This window comes from Rhopalosiphum maidis, chromosome 1 (assembly GCF_003676215.2).
Source record: "Rhopalosiphum maidis isolate BTI-1 chromosome 1, ASM367621v3, whole genome shotgun sequence".
Classification (NCBI taxonomy): Eukaryota; Metazoa; Arthropoda; class Insecta; order Hemiptera; family Aphididae; genus Rhopalosiphum; species Rhopalosiphum maidis.
In genome coordinates this window covers 82,702,783-82,729,952 of record NC_040877.1, presented here as the reverse complement: position 1 = coordinate 82,729,952, position 27,170 = coordinate 82,702,783, and the positions used below count along the sequence as shown (strand labels likewise).

The 27,170-nt window shown below is 24.5% G+C and overlaps 1 protein-coding gene across 1 annotated transcript in view; it reads left to right on the top strand.

Annotated features, from left to right (window-relative positions):
* LOC113555723 (junctional adhesion molecule A-like) overlaps positions 1-15,379 on the top strand; it is an 83,474-nt gene extending 68,095 nt beyond the window's left edge. Inside the window, 4 exon segments of the mRNA XM_026960244.1 lie at positions 10,110-10,199; positions 10,201-10,245; positions 11,157-11,370; positions 15,088-15,379. Of these exon segments, the coding sequence (XP_026816045.1) occupies positions 10,110-10,199; positions 10,201-10,245; positions 11,157-11,370; positions 15,088-15,191 (453 nt within the window). The 3' untranslated portion in view covers positions 15,192-15,379.
* The last annotated feature ends 11,791 nt before the right edge of the window (positions 15,380-27,170 follow it).

Here is a 27,170-nt window from a genome sequence, read left to right as displayed (position 1 = left end):
ATTGATTTTTTTAAATGTTGTGAAAAATTGAAGATAATATATTTCTAACATAAACATAGCTAAATTTTAAATAATGTTGGAATTCATAATAAAATATTTTGTTACATTTTTTTCATGTCAATACTCTATAGGTATATATTTATGTATAACATATGATTTTAACTATTTATATAACCATCAAATAAAGGTATTATGATGTTATACAGGCCAAACTATGTATTCAATCAAAAAGAAAATAACTTAAATAACAATTAAAGACAAGTGAAAATTTACACTTTACTTTGTATTTATTCAGATGCTCTAGGAACTTAGATAATATTTACATATCATTTGTATTGTAATTTTTATTATTTCTTGTTTAAATAAAATTATATGGAACATTAAAATTTTTATATTTTGATAAAATTAACTTTTTTAACTAATAGTATTTATAGTTTATAAATATTATTTTGTAATATTATTTATAAACGTATAAAATACACATATAATTCATATAGAAAATACTTAACATCAATGCATTTCTTTAAAAAAAAGTGAACACTATGTTTTATACATTTTACAAAACTTTGTGAAATTGAGATTACATTACTATAAATCTTTGAACTCTTATTTATATTGCCTTTACAATATTTATGGTTTCCGATGAGAATTGATTTTACATTTTAACTTTTAGTTTTAACATCTTGATAATAAATTATTATGATTTGACTTTGATTTAAGTGTAGTCATATTTTTATTAAAATTGACTTACCTATAAGTTATCAAAAAATTCTATAGTAAAATAATAACTGGTATTTTTATTATTATTATAATAGTACATACTATCTAATTTAATGAATTCATATACCTAAATTTCAGATTGTGTCCTTTTCATAATTTGATCAAATTTATTTTAGAATTATATTATGTATATATTTTTGCATTTATAATTGTACGTTAATTATAAATTAAATTATTATATACCTATTCTAATTCTTATTTTGTACATGAAAGAACCCCCATGATTTCAATATAATTGTTTAATTATAACATATTCCAAATATTACGTATTAATCCAAATACAAACTAAACAATAAAATTAAAAAAGTAATTTAAATAATTATCATAGTGCATAAGTATAGTAGCACATAATATATTACTATAACTTATCTATACCTAAATTTATTTAATTAAACTTCTACCTATGTCACAAATATAAAAAAGAAAAACATAATTAATAATAAAAAAATAAATAATTTCTTATTAATAACATTTGTAATAATTAATGATAATATATAATCATACTACCTGGGCAATATAATAAAACATTGGGTATGGGAATAATGTGCAAAAGGATAATAAAATATGTACGTATTAAAACTATATTATTAAAACAATCAGTTTTTTTAGAATTATTCAGTAAAATATTAAAGTAAACTGGATTATGTATTTAAGATCTTGAGAAATAAGCACTCGATATCACGTACCACACGTACTACATGGTTCAATAAATTAAGCACCTTAATATTATAGTTTCGTGTAAGCTTGTAATATTATTATTATATGAACGAAACCTCTCTTCGGTATACGTACATTATGAAAAGGCACATACATTTATGTGAATATTATAATGATTCGCTAAGTATACGGTCCGTGTTATTCGCTCACATTTTATTTTTTTTTTTATGTATATATATAAACATAATACTATATAGGTAACTATATATTTACTCTCTATTTTTATTTTTGCACATTCACGCCAAAACTAGAACAAATCATGCGTGAAAAGTATCAAGCACATTTAAAAGTTTTTCGTAGTTTTGTGCACCAGTGTGAAAAGATATTGTACGACAGATAAAAATAAGGCTGATTGTCGGCGTGGCAGCGTTGGACGAGAAACTCGTTGGGCGCGAATGAAGTTTTTTTTTTTTTTATCAGATTTGCAATGACAAAAATAGTAACACACTGTACGATTGATCAGGTGATTTAAACTTCTTACGAGACTGGTTTAATACGGCTAAGATTGAAATTCATACCAAGTTCGTAACATTTTCTTTCAAATCAATTTGAATGCAATGCTGGTCGAGTTAACGAATTTGTTTAACTAATTGAGTTATGTTAATGTAGCAAATGTTAGTAAGTTAACTAATATATTTTTTATAACTTCGTTGAGTTGAAAATTAATGGATCAAACAATTAATCAAGTCAGAATTAATTTAATGAAACGATAAAATTTTACATTCTGATCGGTAAAAAAATTAATATACATATACATATCATGTATCTACCTAAATAAAAGAATATCCATAAACTATCAAAATTCAAAATTATCAATCGCAAGAAACTCATTATGAATTCTGCAGCAACTAATTATTTCCACAAAGATTTTTAGAAAATACAATTTATATAATATAAGATATTAATTTAATTATTTCATGAAATAATGTGATTGTAGGTGATTTTTGTGGCATATGTGTAAGTGTGATAAGTTCCACCATTAATATAATCCAAATCATTATATTATGTGTTCTATTGTGATGACACTAAATTGTTAACAAAAAATTGAGTACATGATCATAAGGTATACAAAATTGTTTGATTGTATATATTAGTGCATTTAAAGGTTCTAAATATAAAATACGAGTATAATTAATATAATGTGTTTTACCCAATAAGACAATCAATATTGTTTATCGTACGATCGTTTTAATTTATTCAATAAACACACACACACAGTACTATTACCTATGCTAAGTATTATATTTATAATACTAATTATATAGATTGTTTATGTCTATTCACATTTTAGTTACGTAATGACTAATTAGTAATTATTCTACATTTAACTAATAATTTTATAATTTCCTACAGTATTTGACTTTTCTATAATATACTGTATATTAAACAAATAAAAATATAAATTAATGGCCTATAAGTTATAGTATACACATAGAAATAGTAACTAAATTTTAAAACTTCTACAAAATTAACTTTAAGTTATATTTATACTGTTATAGTATAATACGTTGAAAAAGTAACTAAATAACTAAATTAATTATAAGTTAATTAAAAAAAAAAAAGTTATGGATTAAATTAAATAATAAAAAATAAATAAAAACTTTGTAAATATTAACATAACTTCCTAACTTAATTTTAGTTTTTAACTCTTTGATGTGTAGAGATTTTGAAAACAAATTACAACACAATTTGTAACATTAATGTGTTGTAAAATATAAACATAGAAAAAAAATATATTATCACTAGTTTGGGCCAATGGACCATCTAAAAATAATTTAAATTCAGAAACCTATATTTAAATATATACACATTTATTGTATTGCCATTATATAAAAAGTAGTAAGTACATTATGCATATATTTTATAAGTTTTACTGAAACAATTGCACGAAAACAGTTTATTTAATGAACAAGATATGAAATTATTTTTAATAATTTTTTATTTTATTTAACGTTATTTGTTTATGATGTTTAAAAGATTGAATAGAAAAAAGAAATAAATTGATAAAATGAATGCCAACAAAAGTGTTTTTTTTTTTTTTTATCTATAATTTTACATAATGATATAACAAAATTATTTAACAGTATACTGCTTAATTTCAGGTACATTTATTTATACGAAACTATTATAGTACTAAGTATTTACAAAATGGCAGTTAAACTAAATACAAGTTTATTAACTTAAAATTAAACAAAGTAGTTAAAAATAATAAAAATATACGTAAGGGGAATATAGAAAGCCAAATAATGTTGAAAATGTTAATTAATAGGGTTATTGATAGAGACTCAACTTGCATTTTTTTAAATTTATTTTATTATAAAATTTAACAATTTGAAAAAATATGTAGAATGTAGATATAATATAATTCATTGTTATAAACAAATTTATCATTAATACAATGTTAATAAATTACCAAATGGTTGTGTATTAAAATAGTTATGGATTTTTACGGATTCTTACTTTATAGTCATGATCATGAAAATGCATGTTAAACTTTTAACCGACATTGGTATTGGATTCAACAATTTTAACAATTGACGCAGTTTTTCTTATGATACATTTTGCGTTTTATCAGTATTCAACTAGCATGCGATAATTATTATGAAATTGTATCTCAGAACTCGTTCAGACTGTGTTAAGTATTTATTTATTATGTATAATCCACTAAATCACTAAAAGTACTATAAATCTATTTTTCAATGGATTATGTTCTGAAGAATTGTACCTATATATTTCTTGGTATTGATTATTAATTAATTAATTAATAATCAATAAAATATATAAGTTTATTGAAAATATCAATACCTAGAACGTTAATAATTTATATGGTGAATTTTTAATATTATAATATAATAATACATTTTAAAATTAATCATTATTAATATTGCTCTATTCTATCTTTTTTTTTTTTTTACAGTAAGTGCATTTGAATATTTTAGTATAATGATATAAACGTTTTGATAAAGCATTCTATGATAAATCTAAAAAACCTTTAAAAAATAATTACATTTATTTCTTACGTGATAAGTAAATCTACAACGGTATTTAAAAAAATTTAATTTCATTGTCCGGAAGTATTTTTTAAGCTACAACTGATAGTTTATATTGGAGTGAAATTTGTATCTTTTGAAAAAGGTGATAACCATAGTGATATTTTGATATTTTCAAGTGTAAGATCATCGTTTAGTACTTTATTGCTACCTATATACTAATACATTAAAGCGACTAACAACGACAAATTTATTGAAAAACTTGAATTGTTTGAATGTTAACTTTTTTGGCAGAGCACCAAAAGATAAATGTATTTCCATATAGGATAAAAGAGACTATTGGGCATGATATCTTTATATTATACCATATTATGGTCACAGTGGCTAAAGTTTACTCTTTAGTTTTTACATTTAAACGAAGACAGCCGGTGAATCTTCAATAACCATAATTTACTTTAATAATTTGCACTCCTCGCATCTGTTGAGATTCGAAAAGTGTTTGTAATTTTGTTTTTTAACTCATATGTGATGCTATAGAGTAGATTATACATACAAATTGTTTTGATTTTTTAAAACAGTTTTATTTATTATTTATAGAATTACAATTAAAAAAAAAAAAAATGTCCACATGATTACAACTACTGAAATAGTCTTAAAAACTATTTGATACATTTTTACAATAATGTTATAAATTATTATAAGATATATTGGAAAGGTTAAAGAGTAGTTTAACGGGGGTAAATATATTAAGTGCTAAATGACGTTAGATGTTAAAGTGACTTACAGTTTATGTTACACATAAACTAAGACACACTCAGATAAAAATATTCTATGTGCTATAGTTTGTATTTATTAATTATATGTTAGAAGCTATATTATTACCAAAATTAGTTTGTAAAATATATTATACTATTTATACAAAAATATTAATTACTTATAAATAAGCCTATTAAACTTTATTTGTATTTATCATTTTTACTATTTTAACTTTCTATATGGGGTGGACTGTAACGCAAGCGCTACACATTAAGTGCCTACTTCCCCTTGAGTATATTTTTTTAAATAACTTAACTTTTTTATACAATTATCATAATCACATTATTCAAAGACGGGTGACCTTCTTCAAAAATTTCTTCTGACAAATTATTAACTATTTTTATAATATTATATTAGGATTAGAATAGTTTAAAATAAATATTAATTGTTGATTATTTTTATAAAATTGATTTATACAATATACTCCAATTATTTGAATTTATTGTAATTATTGCTTTACTATATATTTTAATAAGCTATCAATATCAACTGTTAAGTTTTGGAAATTTTAAAGTAATTTGATGCATATTATATTAAAGCGAAAAATTACGATCCATTTAATCAGTAATACTTTAACAATTTCAGTTGAAAAATTATTGAAGACCATAATTATTGTTTTAATACTCAGTCTTTTGAAACAGGATTACACAGTTTCTAAGTAAATTAAATTTAATACTAATTTTTTTTTTAATTAAAATATTAGGCATTGTTTTATTAAGACTTATCTTTCACGTGAGTTTATACAAGATAAAATATGTTAGTTTTTATTTTATTGAATACTTTATACAACAAAAGACATAACATAGAATTAAAATAATAGAATAAATATATATATATATAGCTGAAAGTTTTATATCAATGTGAAAAACAATATGTTATTGTTCATCGACAGTGACAATTAAATAATAAATGTTTTTACGTTATTATTTCGACATTGAGTTATTTGTTTGAAAATAGTTCAATCATAAATATAGTCAATGAACACTTCTTGAAGTCTAAAATGTGGAAATTGTTTACCAATTCCCTACAAGTCCCGTCATTTGTGTCAATATTGTTAGAGCCAAGAAAATAGTTTGTGGAAATGAAAAATAAAATCCAAAATCTAAGAATCTGTAAAAGAATTTAGCTCAACTTATGTAATCCCAAAGGAGAATATTAGCTACTGTTGTCCATCAGTCACTATATCTACTAGTTCAAGTTATTTTACCTATCGGATATAAACTATTGACAATACCAGTTTAAAAAACAACATCCCGTTAACATTTGTTTTAATAAAATCTACTTCCATAAAACTGATCTTGAGTAATATGTTATTAATGTTGTACTTAGTTCTCTGATAACAATGATATTATGAAAATATGTCGACAAAATTGACTCTGGTAATCTTATTAGTTTTAATAATAAATTTCCATCTTAGAATTTTATATACATTGATAGTTATTTATTATTTACATTGTATAATATTCAATCTATTATTGCTACTATCGATGATTCGAAGTTTTCCAATGAATCATAAATCGTACAATAAAGGAGTTCTTAATATTCTTGTGAAATTTCGTATTTAAGTATTATGTGTAAGAAATATGTCAACATAATATTATGTTTGTACCAAATCTATTAATGAGGTGACATTGGAAATTCAAATTTGTCTAAAATGAATGCCATACAACGTGAGTGTTTCAGTATAAACAATATACTCAAGTCGTCTTAAATCTGCCATTCGGCATTCGTCATAAGCTTTTATTGTTATTATAAACTATTGAGTTTTAAATATAACTTAAACATCTAACAATATATGACTATATCTAGTCTTTAAAATTCTATAATATTAGGAAACCTTAATCATATGGTTCAAAATAGATTTAAAAGTAATTTACGAGTAGTTAATAACATAATTACACAATGCAATTGTTTAATTATTATTTTTATTTCCATCTTTTTTTTTCTTAAGCAAGTATATATTTATGTAAATTATTAATATACTTTTACAATAAAAATGTATATGGTTTTCATAGTATACAAATTAATCATAAACGTAATTATATCATATTTTATTCAAATTAATTTATATTATATAAATTAAATAAATTCATGGTCGAATAACGTAATACTTCAGTATAAAAACTGCATACAATTTTCTAATTCAATTTATAATACTATTATATTAATCAGTCCCAGTGTTTGTGATAGTAATTTTCTTTTCTTTTATATTTCCTTGTTTATTAAAACAGTTCTAACAACAATTTAAAAAAAAATCAATTTGTTAAAATTTAATACTTTAGTAATTAATACTCTTAAGTTTTTTGTAAAGTATTAGTAGTTAGTACTCAATTTAAATATTAATTGTTCATGTAACAATTATTACAACCCTCTTATTATATTATAACTAAAAAAGTTTAAAATAATCAACAGAACCGTTTTATCTATACTCGTATTTACTTATTTTGGCATTCGAAGTTGTGTTATAATAATATGAGATGTTGTCCCACCAATTTTTTAAAATTTAAATATTATCTTTACTTTATCATAAAAAATGTCTTTTATATTTACCACTTTTATCGTCTGATATTACTAGTTCACTTTCAATTTAATTTTCATAATTTTCTGATTAATGTCCTTCTTTTTTCTAATTATATTTGTATCGTCTATTCCTAATTCATACGTACAATTACTATCAATATCATTCAGCATGTGAAGTTCAAATTCCTCAGTAATCTGCGAAAATGAAGATCTTATGAAGATAAATTGGTTTTCTATAAGATGTTAAAAAACATTGTCACTCGGAGTAAAATATTACCAGATTCAACTTTGAAGTTCGTTAGTCTTGTAATTGATTATAAATGATAACAAAAATTACACTTTAATATTAATACAATTATCTATTTTGATAACACGGTGATGGAGTAAACAATATGACTTTTATGTATGTATGTATATGCACTGATAATATACGTATCAATGGCTAACGGGAAATAATATTTTAAACGTAATAATAATTCTTCCTTGCTAATATATTATTATATAACCATGATGGGAGTTTTTGAAGAGTTATGCATACAACATTCAAAATATTAAATGTAAATACTTTAAACAAATGATATGTTCATATTCAATTTCTGTAGAAATCCAACAATGTTGAGTACACTCAATAAAATTATTATATTTTTACTGTTATCTCAATTCTCAACTCAGGACATTCGTTATGTCTACGTAAAACATACAACATCTGTTAAAAAGTATATTACTATGAATCTTGCACGGAATATGAATATTTAGTAAACAACGAGACAGTGAGTGGGTCTATAACGAATAGGGTATGAAAAACACCATACATATTATATGTTAATAGTACCTATAAGGCTAAAGTAGTATTTAAGATAATCTACGAACTTTCAGTTCTAGTACCTAAGTATAAATAAACAATATGCATTTTTAAATACTTAATGCATTAAGTACGCATTTTTATTTAACAATCAATCTTAATTACAATACTATTTTTTTATTCTCGTATTGATTAAAAAATAACTTACTTTTTAAACGTTTAATATTATTACGTTATTGATATTATGCCGTATTCTGCAAGTGTAATTGTTGAATATATTTACACGCACATTTTGTCTTATTCTTTTAATCTATGTCTATAAAATAGATTTGATAGACGATATTTATTCTATTAAAAATATTCAAGTAATACTATTTTTTTAGCTCTTTTAGTTGTAGCCATTATAGGTATTTGAATGTTTTTTTTATAAAAAAAAGTCGTAAATTTAAGTTTTTCTAATTTTCCAGTGAATGGTTGATTTTGATACATAACCCTATTAATTTTTGTTACAAATTATCGCGTGCTGCAGAATTAAATACCCAGCAGTATATTGTACTATAAATCATATTTACTTGTTCCAGACAAAAACTATATATAACGGATATACGCGTTACACAGGTTATATTTTGAGTAAAAAACAAAAATGTCCCTAGTAGTTATACAATTATTAATGTATGTATTTTAAACGACATTATATATTTGATAGATGACATTGTTTAATACTAGTCATTTACGTCATTATTTTGTACCCGTCAATGTTATACAAATATTTAATAAAAAAAAAAAAAAAATATCATAAAAAATTGTATATAAAATTAAATAAACTTATATTTTTTAGCATTATTATGTATATTATTAAGATTAAATTAAAAATTTGCCTAAAGATTTTTATACGAAAAATAGAAGATAAAAAATTTATTTTTCAATAATAATGTAATATAATATTTATTTAAAAATACAATTGTAGAATATATAACTTATTTATTTCGATAAGATACCTAAAAATATATTTTTATTGCTATACTACTATAAAAGTAATAATATTGTATTATAAGTGAGACAATATTTTATTTTAAAATATAAACTATACTATACTAATAACTTATAACTTTTTGATTTTATAAATATTGATGAACAAAAAAGCTATTATATTTTCATTAAGTATGCGTTTAAAAATGAAAAAAAATGGCAATGAGATATATTGCAGTAATACAGTATATGAATTTTATTTGTATATATTATAGTTCCATTACTTCAAATTGTATCTGTTTGTACTAAAAGCGTTTAATATTTTAAGGTCAAGCCAAAAGTCTATATAATTAAAAACTATAATTTAATTAATTATTTTCATTTGAAATGTATCATTTCACATTTGTATCGAATTGAAATTATTTATTCATATTTGACAATTACTTTCATTTTATTGAAAATAATATTAACTAATTAGTAATCATAACGTTTATGTTTTCGATTCTATTTTACAGATATCCACTGGAACAGGCATAATGTCCTCATTCATCAACGTCCACATCGTTGTTCCTGAAGTCCATATCGATGGACCAAGTGAACTTCACAGTAGATATGGGTAGCATAATAAATCTTCTTTGTATCATCGAAAAAGTAAGTGATCACTATTATATGTACTATAATATTTCAGCAATGTTTTCATGAAAATGAAAAAAATATAAGATTGAGTAATACTTTATTGGCGTTTGCTTAATATATATTTTTATTTTATTTCTAAACATAATTAACATTGAGTTTTTATCAATAAATATTCATTAAAAACTATGTTTATAACTTTTGAAGTTGTAGATGTTAGAATTAATACAAGTTGATTATTATTTTAGTAAAATAATAATAAGTGTTATTTGCAAAGCAGTTTTTACAGTTTTATATTATTAGTAATATTATTAAAGATATTCTGGTGTTCAAATAAAATATAAATAATATACTGTTTATATTTTAAACGGTTATATTTATATAATTTTTATCTTCAACTACAGATGTTGATATAATTACTATTTACATTTATTTTTTACAATGATTAAATATTTTAATATGTTTAAAATCAATTATATAACAGTTTTTAAAGAACAAAAAAATAATACAATTAATGCAATTGGTTAGGTATATTGTTCTTTCCTCGTTTTTTTGCATACTGACAATAATCTGTTAATATGTGTTTCACTAATTCACCATTAGCTGTGTTTCACAGGTTCGATATTTTATAGTTTAGGAATTTTTTTTTTATTATTATTATTATTTATTTAGAGATTGGTACAGCGACATAATATTTTATAATGTTCTTAGTCTGTACAAGTATATTTCGTGAAATTGTATACACATTATTAAGCCTTGCAACAAAACTTGCAACTTTTTTACAAAAATCAATAATAATTATTATTATTATTTGATGATATTTATTTAAGTGTTACAGACTTTTATTTTGTATTTTAAATTTTAATACATATTTACGTTTTCAAATTTAAATCGATTTTTCAAACTTTATTTTATAAATTGTTTTTTAGAGTCCACAACCTCCACAGTACGTATTTTGGTATCATAATGAAAAAATGATCAATTACGACAATATCAGAGGGGGTATAGTAGTCAATACAGAAAATGGTGGCCGTAGTACCAGCAGGTTGACCATCCATGACGTAATTGACACGGACAGTGGCAATTACACATGTGAAACTGCAAATGCCGAACAAGCTTACGTTTATGTTTTTGTATCTGAAGGTAAGTTAAAAAGAAATGTTGAACTTGTATACGTAATCATTTAGGTACCTAAAATAGTATAATATAGTATAACAGTGTTATACAATGTCTAATACCAATATTCTTCTAAAAATAAGTAAATTTTTTATATTATTTTATACTTCCTTGATTATTAGAGCTGCTTAAATTTAGAAAAAAAAATTTCATTCAATAAAAATGGTAAGAACTATATTTATTTATATCGTTTGTGATACTATTTTTAGATTTATTGTTAATTATAGATGACAACTAATTATGTTTAGTTATTTTATTAACATGAGTGATGTATTATTTTTCTAATATAACAATTAACTACATACCGTATCCAATAATACCATTAACTATACTATACTCGTCATTTCTTTATATTTAAAAAAAAACAACAATAATTGCACTAAACATTAATATCTTTTTGTTGGTATTCTATTGACAACTTATTGTATTGATTTTCTCCTCACTTTTTTTATTGATTATCTTAAGGATATTTATTAGTTACACGAAAACTGTTTTGGCCGTATTATGTATAATATTTTTTACTATATATTCATTATTTTATTATATTACTAAATTATAATATTTAGTCATATTATGTATTTTATTCATAAAGAATTCTAAAAAAAATATTATCTCATTATCGTAGAAATTATAAAAAAGATATTATTTTATCAATTAAGATGATTTATTAGCTTAGAATTATTATTATAACAACTAAATTTAGAGGCAAACTCATTGTTTTTCCTCAAAAATACGCCCACACACATATTTATATATATTATATATTTTTTTAAATTTAAATAAAATATTACTCACGGAAATAAAATAATACAGATAATTGAATAAAATAATCGTTATAGTTGGTTTATTATATTATTTTATTAAGTACATAATTTTTAAAATCCTCTACAGTTAAAAAAAATATAATTGACTTAATTACAAAATATTATAAAGAAAATTTAAATGTAACACAAATTTAAATTTCGTATTATTCTGATTTTTTGAAAATTATGAGGTGAAAAATAAAATGTGCTATACACATCAAATCGTAAAAAATGTATAATTATATAGCAATATTTGTATCTGGTACGTGTGTTACTGTGAGTGTAACAATAACTCAGTTTTCTCTTAAGACTATTACTTGAAAAGTAGCAGTTAAGAGAGATTAGATTGAAATTATGTAATAAATATTTCTGTTCCAATGTGCTCATAATAATACATGCTAGATGGAGGAAAATAGATGAAACAATATTAACATAATCACACAACAGTTTATAGCGCTACGATTTCGATCAATGGCAGGATCCCATTCCAGGTCAGTGTGTACTGGAGTTGTGTAGAATTTGACGTTTGTCTTAGGGATACAATTTTATTAGCCGTGCACAGAATAGCTGGTCGGACTCCGCAGGTGAATAAGACAAGGTCCGGACATTGGGGAAACTATCTGTGTATACAGTCATTTTAGTTCAGTGTACCTAATACATTATAGCTGTGTGATCCATGGAATCCCTTTTGCTAGAGATGCGTAAACGAAACGTGAGCTTTATGTTCCGAATTGTTGGACGAATCGTCTTATACAAACAGTGAAATATTATTATAGATGTCGGTTGGTCTGGTCAGAATTTATCCATCTTATTTTTGTAGCAAAATCACAAAAAAAATCGTTTTCGTACAGTGTCTATAGCCGATATAAATTCACTGAACAGTGAACACGTAAAATAAAAATGTTATAATATAGGTACTCTAATATACTGATTTAAATTACAAAATTGTCGCATACGAATTCCTAAAATAAGTTATTTATAAAGTTAATAATAATAAATTATCATAGTGAATCCGTATTACAAAAAAATAAAAAAACGTCCAAAATATGTACGTCTCTTAAAGTGCTTATTTTCCGAGGCAAAATGCTTATGACAATAAATTGATTACTACTGATCACTACGCAAGTAAGAAGAAATAAACAGTATTTCAAAGAAGACTGACATAATGTATTATCTTTTATGTTCCATACAACCGTATACATATTTATCAACCCACGTTACAAAATATTAATCTTTAAAACAAAACCACACAAATAGGTAAACAAGAAGTATAAAGGTGAGTGTATGTGAAAGGAAATATGACATCAAATCTTTGTGTACCTTGTACCTATATTGAGAGAAAGACACGACTTTGATAGTAATAATGTGGTTTTTTTATACGCAATGACAACGACCAGATATTGTAAAGATACAGTCAATCAACTTCATACTTTTCTTATTTACCTTATCTGTGCTTTCTCATCGTTATAATATTATGATATTTTAATTCTTAAGTAAGTTATTAGTAGTAAAATTATTTTATAATTTAAAAATTCTCATACGTGATTGAAACTTAAAATACTAGCACATGAAAAAGAAACAAATAATGTTTTTACCTTAAAGTTTATTGATATAACAGATAAATGTACGAGTATACCTATTTATTTTAATGTTCACATGGAAATTCCCATTGATCAAAACGTATTAAAAATAATTAACATACATGTTTGTATTAAATTTCATTAGTACACATGAACTATAAAATATTGGTTTTTTGCTTAAACAAAAATAAAAAATAAATAAATTGAGAAATGGTCTTGGACGTTTTTAATTTTATTGTGCAATTTTAAGAATTAACTTTGATATATTTTATCTAGTATAAGTTCACTTGTTCAAAACTATCACAGTTTTTATAGTTTAGTAGTTGACCTTGACATATATTTGTATGTATATGTCTCGAGAGTTTATATGCATTATTTTTATCGCAACATTACAATTCGGTTAGGTATATCGATTTTTTAATATTATTAAAATGTAAACAGTTTTAAAGTAAAAGATAGTATCATGTTTCTAAAGTAAAATTCATAAAAATAGAAATCATATTATTATTATTTTTAAATAAACCCTCCGCAATAGTGGCCATTTTGTGATATTGACAATATTAAATTACACATCTATTATAGAAAATATAATAACTTAATGAATAATGATTAATAGTTATTTTCTTGTATGTATAGTTTAAATTTTATAAAAATTAGAGACAACGCTATTCTGAATTTCATTTTATTATAGGAAACAAAACAATATTATAATTTAAATGCAAAATAAATTCAATTTGTGGTAATTTTGTTATATTGTAAATTTTAGTGTTTAATAAGTTGATGTTCAGTAAAAGTAATTTTAAATATAGAAGAAATAATTAAACGGAAACTATTCTTTCGTCTGTTATTATTTTTATGAAAACACATCATTCAGAAAAAATATTATAAGAAAAAAAAAATAAATATCAATGACCGGATTTCGTTTTTAACACCTAATTTATTGAAAGAAATTCAAAAATAATAGTTTTAAATTATATTATTACTATACAAGCATAGATAACTAAACAACATTTAAAATCATAATTAAAATAAAAAAAATTTAAAAAATTAACAATAAAAATAATGATTAAATAGTTATGTTGCATACAATTTGTTAGTTTTTTTTTATTTTTTCTTAGTCTTTGAGGAGTCATAGAAAAAGTTCTAATAATATAATATTTTAAAAAATATTAAAACTAAAAAAATATATAATGATATAATATGAAAATATTACTTATCTATTATTACTATATTTAAAAAATGAACATAATGATATCAAGATAAATAAAAAAAATATATTATTCATTTTTTTATTCATTTAGGAGATACTATGGCTGCCATATCACGCAGAAAGTCCACAGCTTCAGGAATTGAAGTGATGCTATGGTTTGTTGCATTACCACTAATGGTAATATCTGTTAGATAAGGAGAAGAGATTCTACTGTGTAAGTAATAAAAATGATATGTATGTATTTTATCTTTGTAAAAAGTATAATTATAATTATGATTATTGTTAAACATTCATAAAAATGTTTTTGTTTACTCACGTCTTATTTCAATTACCAGAATTAAGTAAAATAATAACTTTGAAAAACATTTAGAATTTAGCCAATTATTAACTAATTTATCTCATAAACTTATACTTAATACTATTAGTATGGTTACCATTATATTTGTTTATATCTATATTATATTACAGTTACAAATATGATATACAGATATAATATTACATCTAAAAAGTGTTATACAATTAAAACTATATTAACAATTATAACGTTACATAAAATTTTTATTTGGTTTTAATTATCGCACTTAAGTTACATTGTACAGGGTTACACATATTTATTTAAAAAAAAAAATGCATAATTTTATTTTAATCGAAATTAATTAAAACTTATATTATTAACTGATAATATTGTAAATATAATTTTAACATACATTTTCCTGTTATATTATACTTATGTATAAGTTTATATTATTTAATATTTTTGGAAAATTATTACATACTACTAATTGTTTAATTTTTTTTTACTTTTACTAGTTGTTATTAGTGACGTTAGTTATCTTCTAATATATACTATTTATATGAAAAGTTAAACTTTAAATGAATAAAAATATCTTTATTAATACATCTCAATGTTTACCTATACCAGCTAATGAGTTTATATAATTTTATTTTTCCTGTACCTACTTATTTAATTTATTGGACGTAAATAGAATTGTAATTAATTAAAATTATTAGTAATAACTATAATTATAATTAATATTAGGATTTTAAAATTATTGTGACATATATTTTAATGATGGTTGTACGTAATGGCATTTTTAAAACATCATAATGATATGATATAATATATAAATATATTGTATGAAAACGACATCATCGGATATTCATTGTACTAAAATAATACGATTACTATGCATAATACTATAATGTTATAAAGGACTAATATTACGAAAGTGCGATTGGAAATAGTTGTAAATGTTTTAAAATATAAAGGGCTCAATGAAACGTTGTATGTACAGAAATTTACAAGTTTTTTATGTTTTCTTTTTTCAAAGAGCAAATGTTTATAACATATTTCATGTATATAACTATTACATCTCACATTATAATAAAACATCAATGCATCGCAGATGTTCCTGATATTATATGAATAATGTTTACCAATTGGTATTATAATTATTATTATATATATATATATATTTTTTTTTTTTTTTTGGTAAATTGTATTGCTAAATTGTAATACTATTATTATCATATAATATATGATACTTATAAGTCAGTTGCGTGCTACCTATACATGCTTAAGACATAATAAGTCCATTGTAAATATTCATTTTCAACAATAATATACAATTATTAATTGAATGTCCGTTTAATTGTTAAATAAATATTATTAAAATAAATTAAGTTCAAAACAAAATTCTGATTTTATTGTTTTGCTCCTTTTTATGATTTCACCAAATCTGTTTTGTTTATATCATAGTAATTTATTATCTATGATAAATTCCTAGTAAAAGTAATTTTTTCTGCAGTTAATACCAAGTGAATATGTTTTAGCACTATTAAAATTGTTACTTTGGAATGTTTAAGGTATATAACAAACAATAGTATAAACTATAAAGTATAATGCCTAAGAAACTATTAATTATTAATACTATTACAAGACTATGAAAACAATCGTTATTTTTGATGTCTTTGAAATTAATTTTATCGTTTTATTTTTAATGACATAATTAAATTTGCCCAATTCAAATCGGTGATAAAACTGTATAATTTAATTTATAACATTTAACCGCAATAAAATAACTGCCCACTACAAATAAACGAAATTTCAGCAGTAAAATTATGGAACTTAACGCTCTAGAAAGTTTGAGAATCGCATGGATTAATTGATACCGTTTGTAATAGTCGTTAGCAAAGTAATAATAATTTGTACTCCTCATTCTAACAAATAATCGACAAACTTTTCATATTCATTCAACAGAATAACTCCTCCTTTTGTTTTTAGTTATATCGGTGATTTTAATATAAAACAGGGACAACCCGAACATTTAAACTATTTTAAGATAGTTTCATAGATATTGTGTACCTGAAATAATAAAAAAAAATCTTTTGCTTGACATTATGTTATCATTTTTCCTTATTATAATAGCGTTGGCATAATCTGGGAATATCCCGTAGGCTATAGTCTCGCCGTGTCAGGATATGGGGGGTTGAATAATGAGAGTAGAACACGCCCGCCTGGCGTCCGGAGGATAGGTCGATTATTCAATTCTGAAACTTGCCTTCCAGAGGTCAGTGGTCGACAATGATGCTGACACTGCAAATTTTTAATACTTAGTTCTACAATGGACTTGCCATCCAAAAGTTGTCGCTTAACTATTTACCAGCAATGTCATTTTAAATTAAACCTGCTGTCGACAAAATATCAACACTTTCGACTCTGGTAGCAGATGGTATCGATTGAGAAATTTGAAAACAGCCATTCCGTAAAACTTTGTAACGCATTAACCGATAACAGCAAAACATGTTTGGTCAATGTGATTGCCAAATGTCCATATGGTTTAAAGATGAAATATCGTGTATCATATTTTTTTACGTTCTGAGGTGCAAGATACTTGTGAAGTCAACATCGCAGCAGTATCAAGAAAAGTGCTTGACAACAAACAAAGAAGCGATAAACATATTTTTTATTTTTTAACAATAGAACCTAAAGTGCTGAGTATACTTATTTAATAGCAAAATCTATTTTTCGTATGATTTATTCTGTTCAATTGATTATTGTGTTTGAATATCACCTACTATAATACGTCTTATGTTGAACACGAGTAACTAAAAAAAAAAAAAAATGTTTTTAAAATAAATCTACACATATCTCACCTAATATAATATAAACATTACGACCAACGGGTAATTATACACTAATACAATTATTAATTGTGGTTTAAAAATCACTGTAAGTCTAAGATAGGTATATCCATTAGAGCATGACGTGACTCATAATAACGATAGCCTAATTCTAACGATTGAATAGATGCATTTTCAAAACCTAATGTATCTATTATAACTTAGCTATAAGTTATAATCACAAAACAAGGACTGCTAAAAAAAATTTTCAGTTATAACATGTATAATATCATTTATTCTATTTTAAACTTTAATATGGCTATTCAAAAGAGCCTAATACTCACTATTCAAAATTACTCCTATTATTGAAATACAAGCTGATGCAATTGGTATTTAAAAACATAATCCATTATGGTAATATTATTAATGTAGGTATATCACAATACTGGTAATAGAAAAAATTATAAATGCATATCAATAAAATAGTATGATGCTAATTAACTGGGCGCCGACACGTGACAATCACAAAATTATAAGTACAATTATCAAATGTTTATTATTATTATTAATTATAATACTATTTTATTTTTCACAGTTTATCTTAGCATTATCAACGAAACAGTTAAATACAATATACATAATATGTCATGTATAGATATATATTATTTATATTTTAATTTTACTTACAATGTCATATTATCAAATATTGTTTTTTTTTAAACCAATAATATTGAAAAAGCACCTCTCACGTTTGAAATAATATTATTTAGGTAAAAGGATAAAACATGTTTGTCATTTAGCCCTTTATTTTCAATGGTTGAAAATGGTGACCAGACATATAGCTAAGTTATATTATTGTTGTATGTAAATATGTTATAATATTATTGGTCATAAATCCCTAACAAATTGAGGTCAAGTGTTATATTATAATATATTACAATTACAAGATAAATAATTGTTTATTATTGCAAAACTATTGTCTACAAGACAACATAAAAGTAAATTTAAAATCATCGAGAATGCTGACAGTTTTATTTTTATTTGATATCAAATAAAAAAATAAATATTGTGTAAAAATAAAATAAGTTACACTGGTACCTAAACTTAATAGTTATATACGTTTGCAGACTCGATACTTTCTGCAGAACAGAATAACTAAACTTAAAATTGTTTTCAAATTTACTCTAGAACAAAATGTGTTATGTTTTTTTTAATCATAAAAACTATATTTAATGACCTATTAATATTGGGTATTAACATAGTGCATCGTTAAATAATGGATGAAGTACTTTAAAAAAAAAAAACATGATAATATTCTTTTATAAATTATCATTATTCATTAACACATATATTTATGTGTGTCGATTTTTAATTTACACAGCATTTTATTATTTAATAGAAGAATATCGTGCATTTAATTAGTTTTCATATTATATGAAAATCCTTTGAGAAAAAAAGATATATTAAAATCAATTATATTACAACCAAAAATTGTATAATCATAATCACCGTAAATAGTAAAATATATTATTTAATTTTTAAATAATTTTAGTTCTTCACGTCCATAAAATTGTTTCCTTAACAGGTTTACAGACAATAATATAAATGTAAGACATTTTAAGTCAATACAATTAATTAATCATAATTATTTGTCGAATCAAGTAACCATGAAAAAAAGCTTGCTGAGTATATAACTTAATATCATATTTATTATGAAATATAATATATTTGCTTTATATTCACGAAGACATTACACAAATAACTTAAATTTAAATTTAGTGTTGATTTAATTTTCTCGGTATTTCTCGTTAGTATCCTGAATATACATGTAATCGCATACCCACACTAATCTAATTATTCATAAATCCCTTTATCAACGAACCTCTATGAACCAATTTCATCTTCATTGGGTTATATTTGATGATTTTTTCTCAGTTCTTTTACAGTGATCAATTTCATCAACATCTTTTTCTCATTACAAAATCTTATACAGATTTCATTAATACATTACGTAATACAGTACGTGTTTAGTTTATATTTTTTTTTCAAATAAAATAAAAACTCACAGCTAGTGGATCGAAAATTCTTGACTTTATTCACTTACAATCTTTAGTTAATAATACAATATTAAAAAATAAGACCACTAAGTGAAAATTTCAAAATATTAAATGCCCGTATTCGAATAATATAATAAATTGTGAAATTAAAAACATTGATAGTATTGATAGTACATAATATTTTAAAAATGTATTTCACCACAATTGTTCCTATTGCCTTTAAAATGTTTTCTATGGTTTTCTCCTCTTTATTATACTCAATACATTACTGTTCTAGTTTAGCTTGTATAAATTGATTTTTTTTTAAGTGATTGACCAATTTCCTTTTGCGCTACTTTCAACACAATCAACTCTATTAACTAGCCTCATTTTCTCGTCTATAGGTATATTTCCCTAGATTCGGTTTTCCTAAAAGTTATTATTTCGATGAGTTCTTGAGTTCTGAGTGCACTGTAATTGTTGGGTTATATTGAATATAGGTGCTGGTCCTTCTAGAAATGTAAAATCACAATCGTACTGTCTGATACAGTGATACGCATCTATTTATCTGTCGCATATTGCTTTGATATTTTATTTGTATGGTGCTATGTCCGTGAGTAGACCTAAAGGCCTAAGTTTAGACGCCTATTTAGCAAAATTTCTAATTAGACATCCGTAGGTTTCTGCCATACCCGGTTGGGGGGGGGGCGACCTCGCTCCCTAAACAGTTTCCTGCCTAAAGAGAGAGATGCCACCCGTGGCTGGAATTATTCAATATATCGATTATACCGATATGCTTCAGAGTCGACGCCGTAGCCAACTCGACCCGACCACTTTAGTTGTCACCACCGCATCGATAACGCAACGGAGGTACTGTTTATCGCTGTCTGTGATTAGTACTTACGCGTTCCAACAGTGGCGTACTAACGGTCGGTGGGATAACCCCCTCTCTTCTCTCCCCAAAATGTTTAGAAAGATTCAATTCCTTATAAAATGTATACTTTTTATCATCTAATTTTTTATTTAAAAATTATCCCCTATCAAAAAAAATTTCAGACCTAAGTACGCCACTAGTCCCAGTTTTATAGACATTGTGATTTTTCGTATTTGCATTGATACGTCGCTGTCTTTTGCGATTTATCCTTGATGCTATGATGAATGGCAGTTTTTAGATAATAATCGCATGGTATGGCCTTTGCGAATGCGTGTATGGTTACCAAGAACAGATCAATCGAGCAAATCTGCAATTGTTTCGCTTTATTCCAATCGTTACATGTTACCAATCATACGTATACTCTGTATAAATACCACACAACTTGATAACCTTAAGTCCCGATATAACGTGCCAATAGTTATGCAGCATTTATGTACGATGTCGGTGGTTAGAAGACCGAAGGACTGTACTCGGAAACTCATGTATTATGCACCGAATTTTGGCCGAGGATCCCAAGAATATAGAGTATATTGACCTAGGTCCCCAACAATATACATATATATGTTATTCAGATAATTTATTAGTTTAAAGAAAAGACATGTTGTGCCCGGCGTGGCTTACAATACTGAATATACATACTTCGAGTAGCTTGAACAATTATATTTGCATAAACTTGGTCCTATAGGTATAATATATTTTATAGGACATTGCAGTATTGAATAGCAAACTATAAATTGTAACTTTCAATTCGTTAACCTTAATCAATAACAGAAGTTAAAGTGACAGAAAAATAATGATGTATAAATTTACTTTGTGTTAAAACCAAAATCAATTTTAATATTTATTTTAAATTAATTTAAACTTATATAAAGTACGGGTAGTACCCATTAATATTGTTTGTATAGTTCATACTAGATTTATGAAAATATTAGTAAAACTAGTAATATGATATTAATTTTAATATTAAAATTATAAATATTCCATCATAACTGAAAAAAAAAGTGTAAATAATCATACCAATACATATTGTACTTAAAATAATATAGTTTTTTAATTTAGCAAAAACTTTATTCAGTTTAGTATGAATTTTGTGCTATGAGATTAAATAATATGAGACTTATTATGACTTACTAGAATAAATAAGATTAAATATATATTTTAGTAAGTATTAAAATATCTAATTATATTTGGTTAGTAATCGATTAATAAATGTCAATTGGTTCCACAGTCATCTCAAATATTTCAATATTGATGACATATTTTAAATCGTAAGACAATGTTTTAGAATAGTAATATTATAGTTACTATGTATCAGAATCAGATTGCTATTCATCGATAATAGAAAATACATAGCAATGTATTTTGGAGGTGGTAACTATATTTAAAATATCAATAATATAGTCTACAATAAGTTAAATCATTAAAATATAATAATTACACTATAAATTTATTTAAGTAAAAGTTTTTTTTACAAGATTAACAAGAAAACGTGAGTATAGAAATTTAATTTTGTAACTATAGAAATATATATATATATATGAAATCTAATATACTCGTATTTGGATATAGTCCCGTCACCCCACTAATTCGCTACTGAACATTATATAGATACTAAATTACTAAGATAACTTCTCTACGCATATATCGGAATATAGCATGAAACCGCATCACATCAAGACATCTGTGAAATCATAATAATATCTTACTATACAGACAGAAATAGCTACAATGAAGGTAAGCAGATTAATGAACATATTTAATATTTAAATATTATATTACATACATGTTAATAAGCATCAGTGGAGTAATAGTATGCACACAGAATAATACACAGGAAAATAAACTATTTAATTTTTCAATGATCACTAATACTTAAACATACGTAACTTAGCTATCCAAAGTATTTACTTCGTTACCTATGTTCCATATAATAAACATAATATACCTACACATTATTGATCAATATGTGCTTTACTCAAGCTGCGACAATCCGTAGTATTTTTTCTGAAGAATCACAACCTATTTTATATGTTTTCCTTTCAATTATTTATGATAGTTCATTGAACTACAAAATTACACCAGTTTTAAATTATAATATCATATATCTGGAATCCTTATACCTCATTCATCGTCACCGGATTACGTGGTTTTTTAATTTAAAATTTTTTTACTATACTATTTTTTAAATTCTTTTATGGAAATTAAACTGTGATGTAATAGTTACGACTTATGAGATTAAGACATTTTGACGTTTTTAATTTTTACTGGTTTATTTAAATTTTAAAAATGAAGAGTATAAAACTAGTTAGATATATTATTTTACTAATAAATATGCATAAATCATATTTAACATAGACATTTATTTTAAAATTGATGTAGCATTATTTTAATACAAATTAAATATTATACATTTAGTATAATATACAAAATTAAAAATACAAAATATTAAATTGAAATATATTTTTTATTATCAATTATATAAATTACCTATCATACATATTTTTATAGTATATGAAGTATACTCTGCTAAAGTATTTGTCAATAAATTTAAATTAAATAGAATAAATATTTAATTTCCAATAAAAGTAGTATGTCCATCAGGTAATATAAGTATGTGTGTAGTATAACAACGGTTTATTTTAAATTTCCCCCAACTCTACAAAACAACATTCACCAGAAATGATTTATTTATTTATTATTTATACGAATACATATTATACACAGATATTTTTAATCATATTATTAATCAAACAACAATTAACATAACCTAACCTATTCTTATAAATAATAATAATATTATTATTAATATAATCATCATATTAGGTATTTGTATATAAAGTAGTAAATTATAATTTTGTTTATAATGTATACATTTTGATGTAAAAATCCAAAATTTAAAATAAATACAAAAACAATTTATAAGAAAATTCAATCAAAGTAATTAAATAATATTTTTTTTAATAATATATTTAAGTAATTTAATTTTCATAATAATTACATTATAATAGCAACAGTAATTTTCTTATATTAATTTTTTAATAAAGGAAATCGTGCAATACTTTTTTTTAAAGTCTTTATTTGCATCATAACGTTCATAAAAATTAAATATGATAAGCATAAGTGATATTTACCGTAGAGTTTAGCATAGAAAAAACATGATTTTGAGAAACAGTCTATTGAAGTTTAAATTAAATTTTACCGGGGGAGGGGTATTAATAACCTAGGCAGCTTTTACCTGGAGTATTAATTTCCTAGGTTATTTTTACCGAGGTAGTTAAAAATATCCAGAAGTAAAATTTGCTTGTTATACCAGTATTTTGTGACGCCTACATGCGTGGCTGGGAAAACCACAATGCAGTCAAAAAAGACACAAGCTGCGAACTAGTGGCAGGAGCGGGTAGCAGAAACTTTGCAACGCCAGCAGCTCCCGCAGCCCAAGACACGATGGACAGTTGACCAGCGTACCTCGAGCACCGCTGACAATCCAACCACCACCCCGCCCACTGATGGTCACCATATTACCACGCTCCGCAACAACCCGACTACTTCCTCGTCCGCTCGCTGATGGCTGATAGTATTACGCTCTGCAACAATGTAGTAGACCAGAATTCCACGGCAAAAAAAGTACAGGGAAACAAAAAACTCCAACGGTCAACCAGGGACCGCTCGACCGCCTTTCACCTTGCACGCTGCCATCAACACCATCCACACCGCCTACGAAAACAGCCGTCGCAGCACCACCACTAACGTTGGATAAACTCAACTACCACCAACAGTGGAACAGACAAAGGATGGTAGAACACCAGAAAAAAGCGAAGACATTACAATAGTTTCGGCTAACAAAACACACCTTCCCTGCACCCACAACAATCACACCCGTGGAGCTATAAACTATGCCAACAGCAGTGGAAACTCTGTGGCCTTTCCCCACCGAGGCCGCGGTACTGGAAGTAACCGGATATACTGATATCCCCGGAATAGGAGGTGGAACTGCTGGGAGGAACGGATCTAGGACCCGCCAAGTGCACAGTACTGGAGGTATCACACACTTCCGGTAACATATTTTTACCACTTTTACGAATAATTTTTCTGGGGAGGGGGGTATAAATTACCTAGTATACCGGGTCCCAGCGTAGCTGAGTTACTGGCAGCTGACGTATCCGTGGAGCCGTTGTAGCCGACTGTGACGACTCTGCACTTGCAGTGCAGATCAGCTGCTGGCTCCAGTCCAAAAGTTTCGAGGCTTGCTTTAGCATGATGGTCGGTGGCTGATCTTGGTTAGGTCTTGTATGCTGGCGTCGTACGTTTATTATTATATTTTTTCGAGTTTACTTGGAGAACCACGATATTGAACTTATTTTGCAAGGTGTCTATAAAAAAGTTATAAATAAACTAAATGTTTGAAATTCAAAAACTTTAGGTTAGGTTAAGTGAAAGCGTAGACATTGCCGTTTAACCGTCAGAAATGGATTGAACAAAACTTTAAAACCGTATTCTGTTATAATATTATTGTAATGAACCATACTGTTTATCGTTTCGTAATTACGACATTTTGTAGCAAAGTTTAAAAAATATATGTATATTAAGGTTTGATAAATAGTTAATTACATTTTTATTTTAATTAATTTGTCAATATTCCTTGTATTTTTATTTCAATAAATCAAATATAATACTGTGGTTATGAGACTATTTTTCTATTTTCATTTTATTTAGTTCACATTTTTATATCTATACCTATCTATTAAACTTATTACTTCCAAATTTAGTTTGACATTTCTATGTTGGTTTTCTATAAACATAAATAAATAAATAATCTATTAACATTGCTTAACCTTGATTTTTTACTTTATTTGCATCACATCGTCCATACAAATTAAACATGATAAGCATAAGTGATATTTACAGTAGAGTTTAGCATAGAAAAAAACATGATTTTGAGAAAGTTTATTGAAGATTCTCTTAGGGTTTTTATAAAAAAAAAAAAAATGCACGGTGAAGAAGTCAAGATACCGGGCTATTTTCAACATTTTGAGGGATTGCCAAGAATTGGTTGAGAATGTTGAGATATATATTTTATGAGAGTAATTTAGTGGCCATTTAAAGACTTCTAATAATGGGTGTTAAATTATATAGCTGTTTTTCTATAATTGCATATAATACTTAAGCATGATATATTTGTTTGATTAAAAGAAAAAAAATCATAAAGCATTTTTTAAATATCAAAAATATAATGTGATTATTAAATATTTAATATTTATTAATAAAGTAAAGTCTTAATATTAAAATTAAAACCAAACATTTGGATAATTAAGTAAAATAAATTATATTATTTCTATAATATAGGTATTGACTAGTTTATAGATATAGGTATATTTGGTAGTTACCTATTTAAATACCTATATATGTATTTGTATATGTTAACATTACAATAAAATTAACGAATACAAAAATATTGAAATAATTACTAATTTAAAATTTAATGTCTTTTAGTATTATATTATACTATTATATAAATATTTTCGATTTAATTTTGAATTACATACTCCAATTTTAAGTAAAACCATTATTATAGTACAAATTATTAAGCTCGAATAGAAGTAATACTTACGGAAGAACAAATATAATGCTATTTGGAAAGGGAGGGGACATCATGCTGATGTAGTTCTCCTTTGCGTCAGTAATTTAACCAAGAAAAAATTATAAGCACCTTTCATAAACCATGATAATTATATATTTCACTTTAACGATAATTTTTACCTTACCAAACTTCAATGATTTAACATAGAGTTTAAATATAAAGTATACTTACATTAAATTAAATTGTAATTAATTATTCTGTATCAAGTGTTAATGGGTAAGGTAAAATAAAATATTTTCGAAAGTCTTATACATTTCTTGTATTATCTTAAGGCTTTAGATTTAATAAATTTATCTTTAATACAATGTATAAATATTTAAAAAAAATCACACCTAAATTATAATAAAAATTCACTGATTTTTTCTAAGGTACTCATTTTGCAATTAAACATTGACAAATACGATAAGTAGCTTATGATTTTAATTTTTAATAGTTTAAAAATC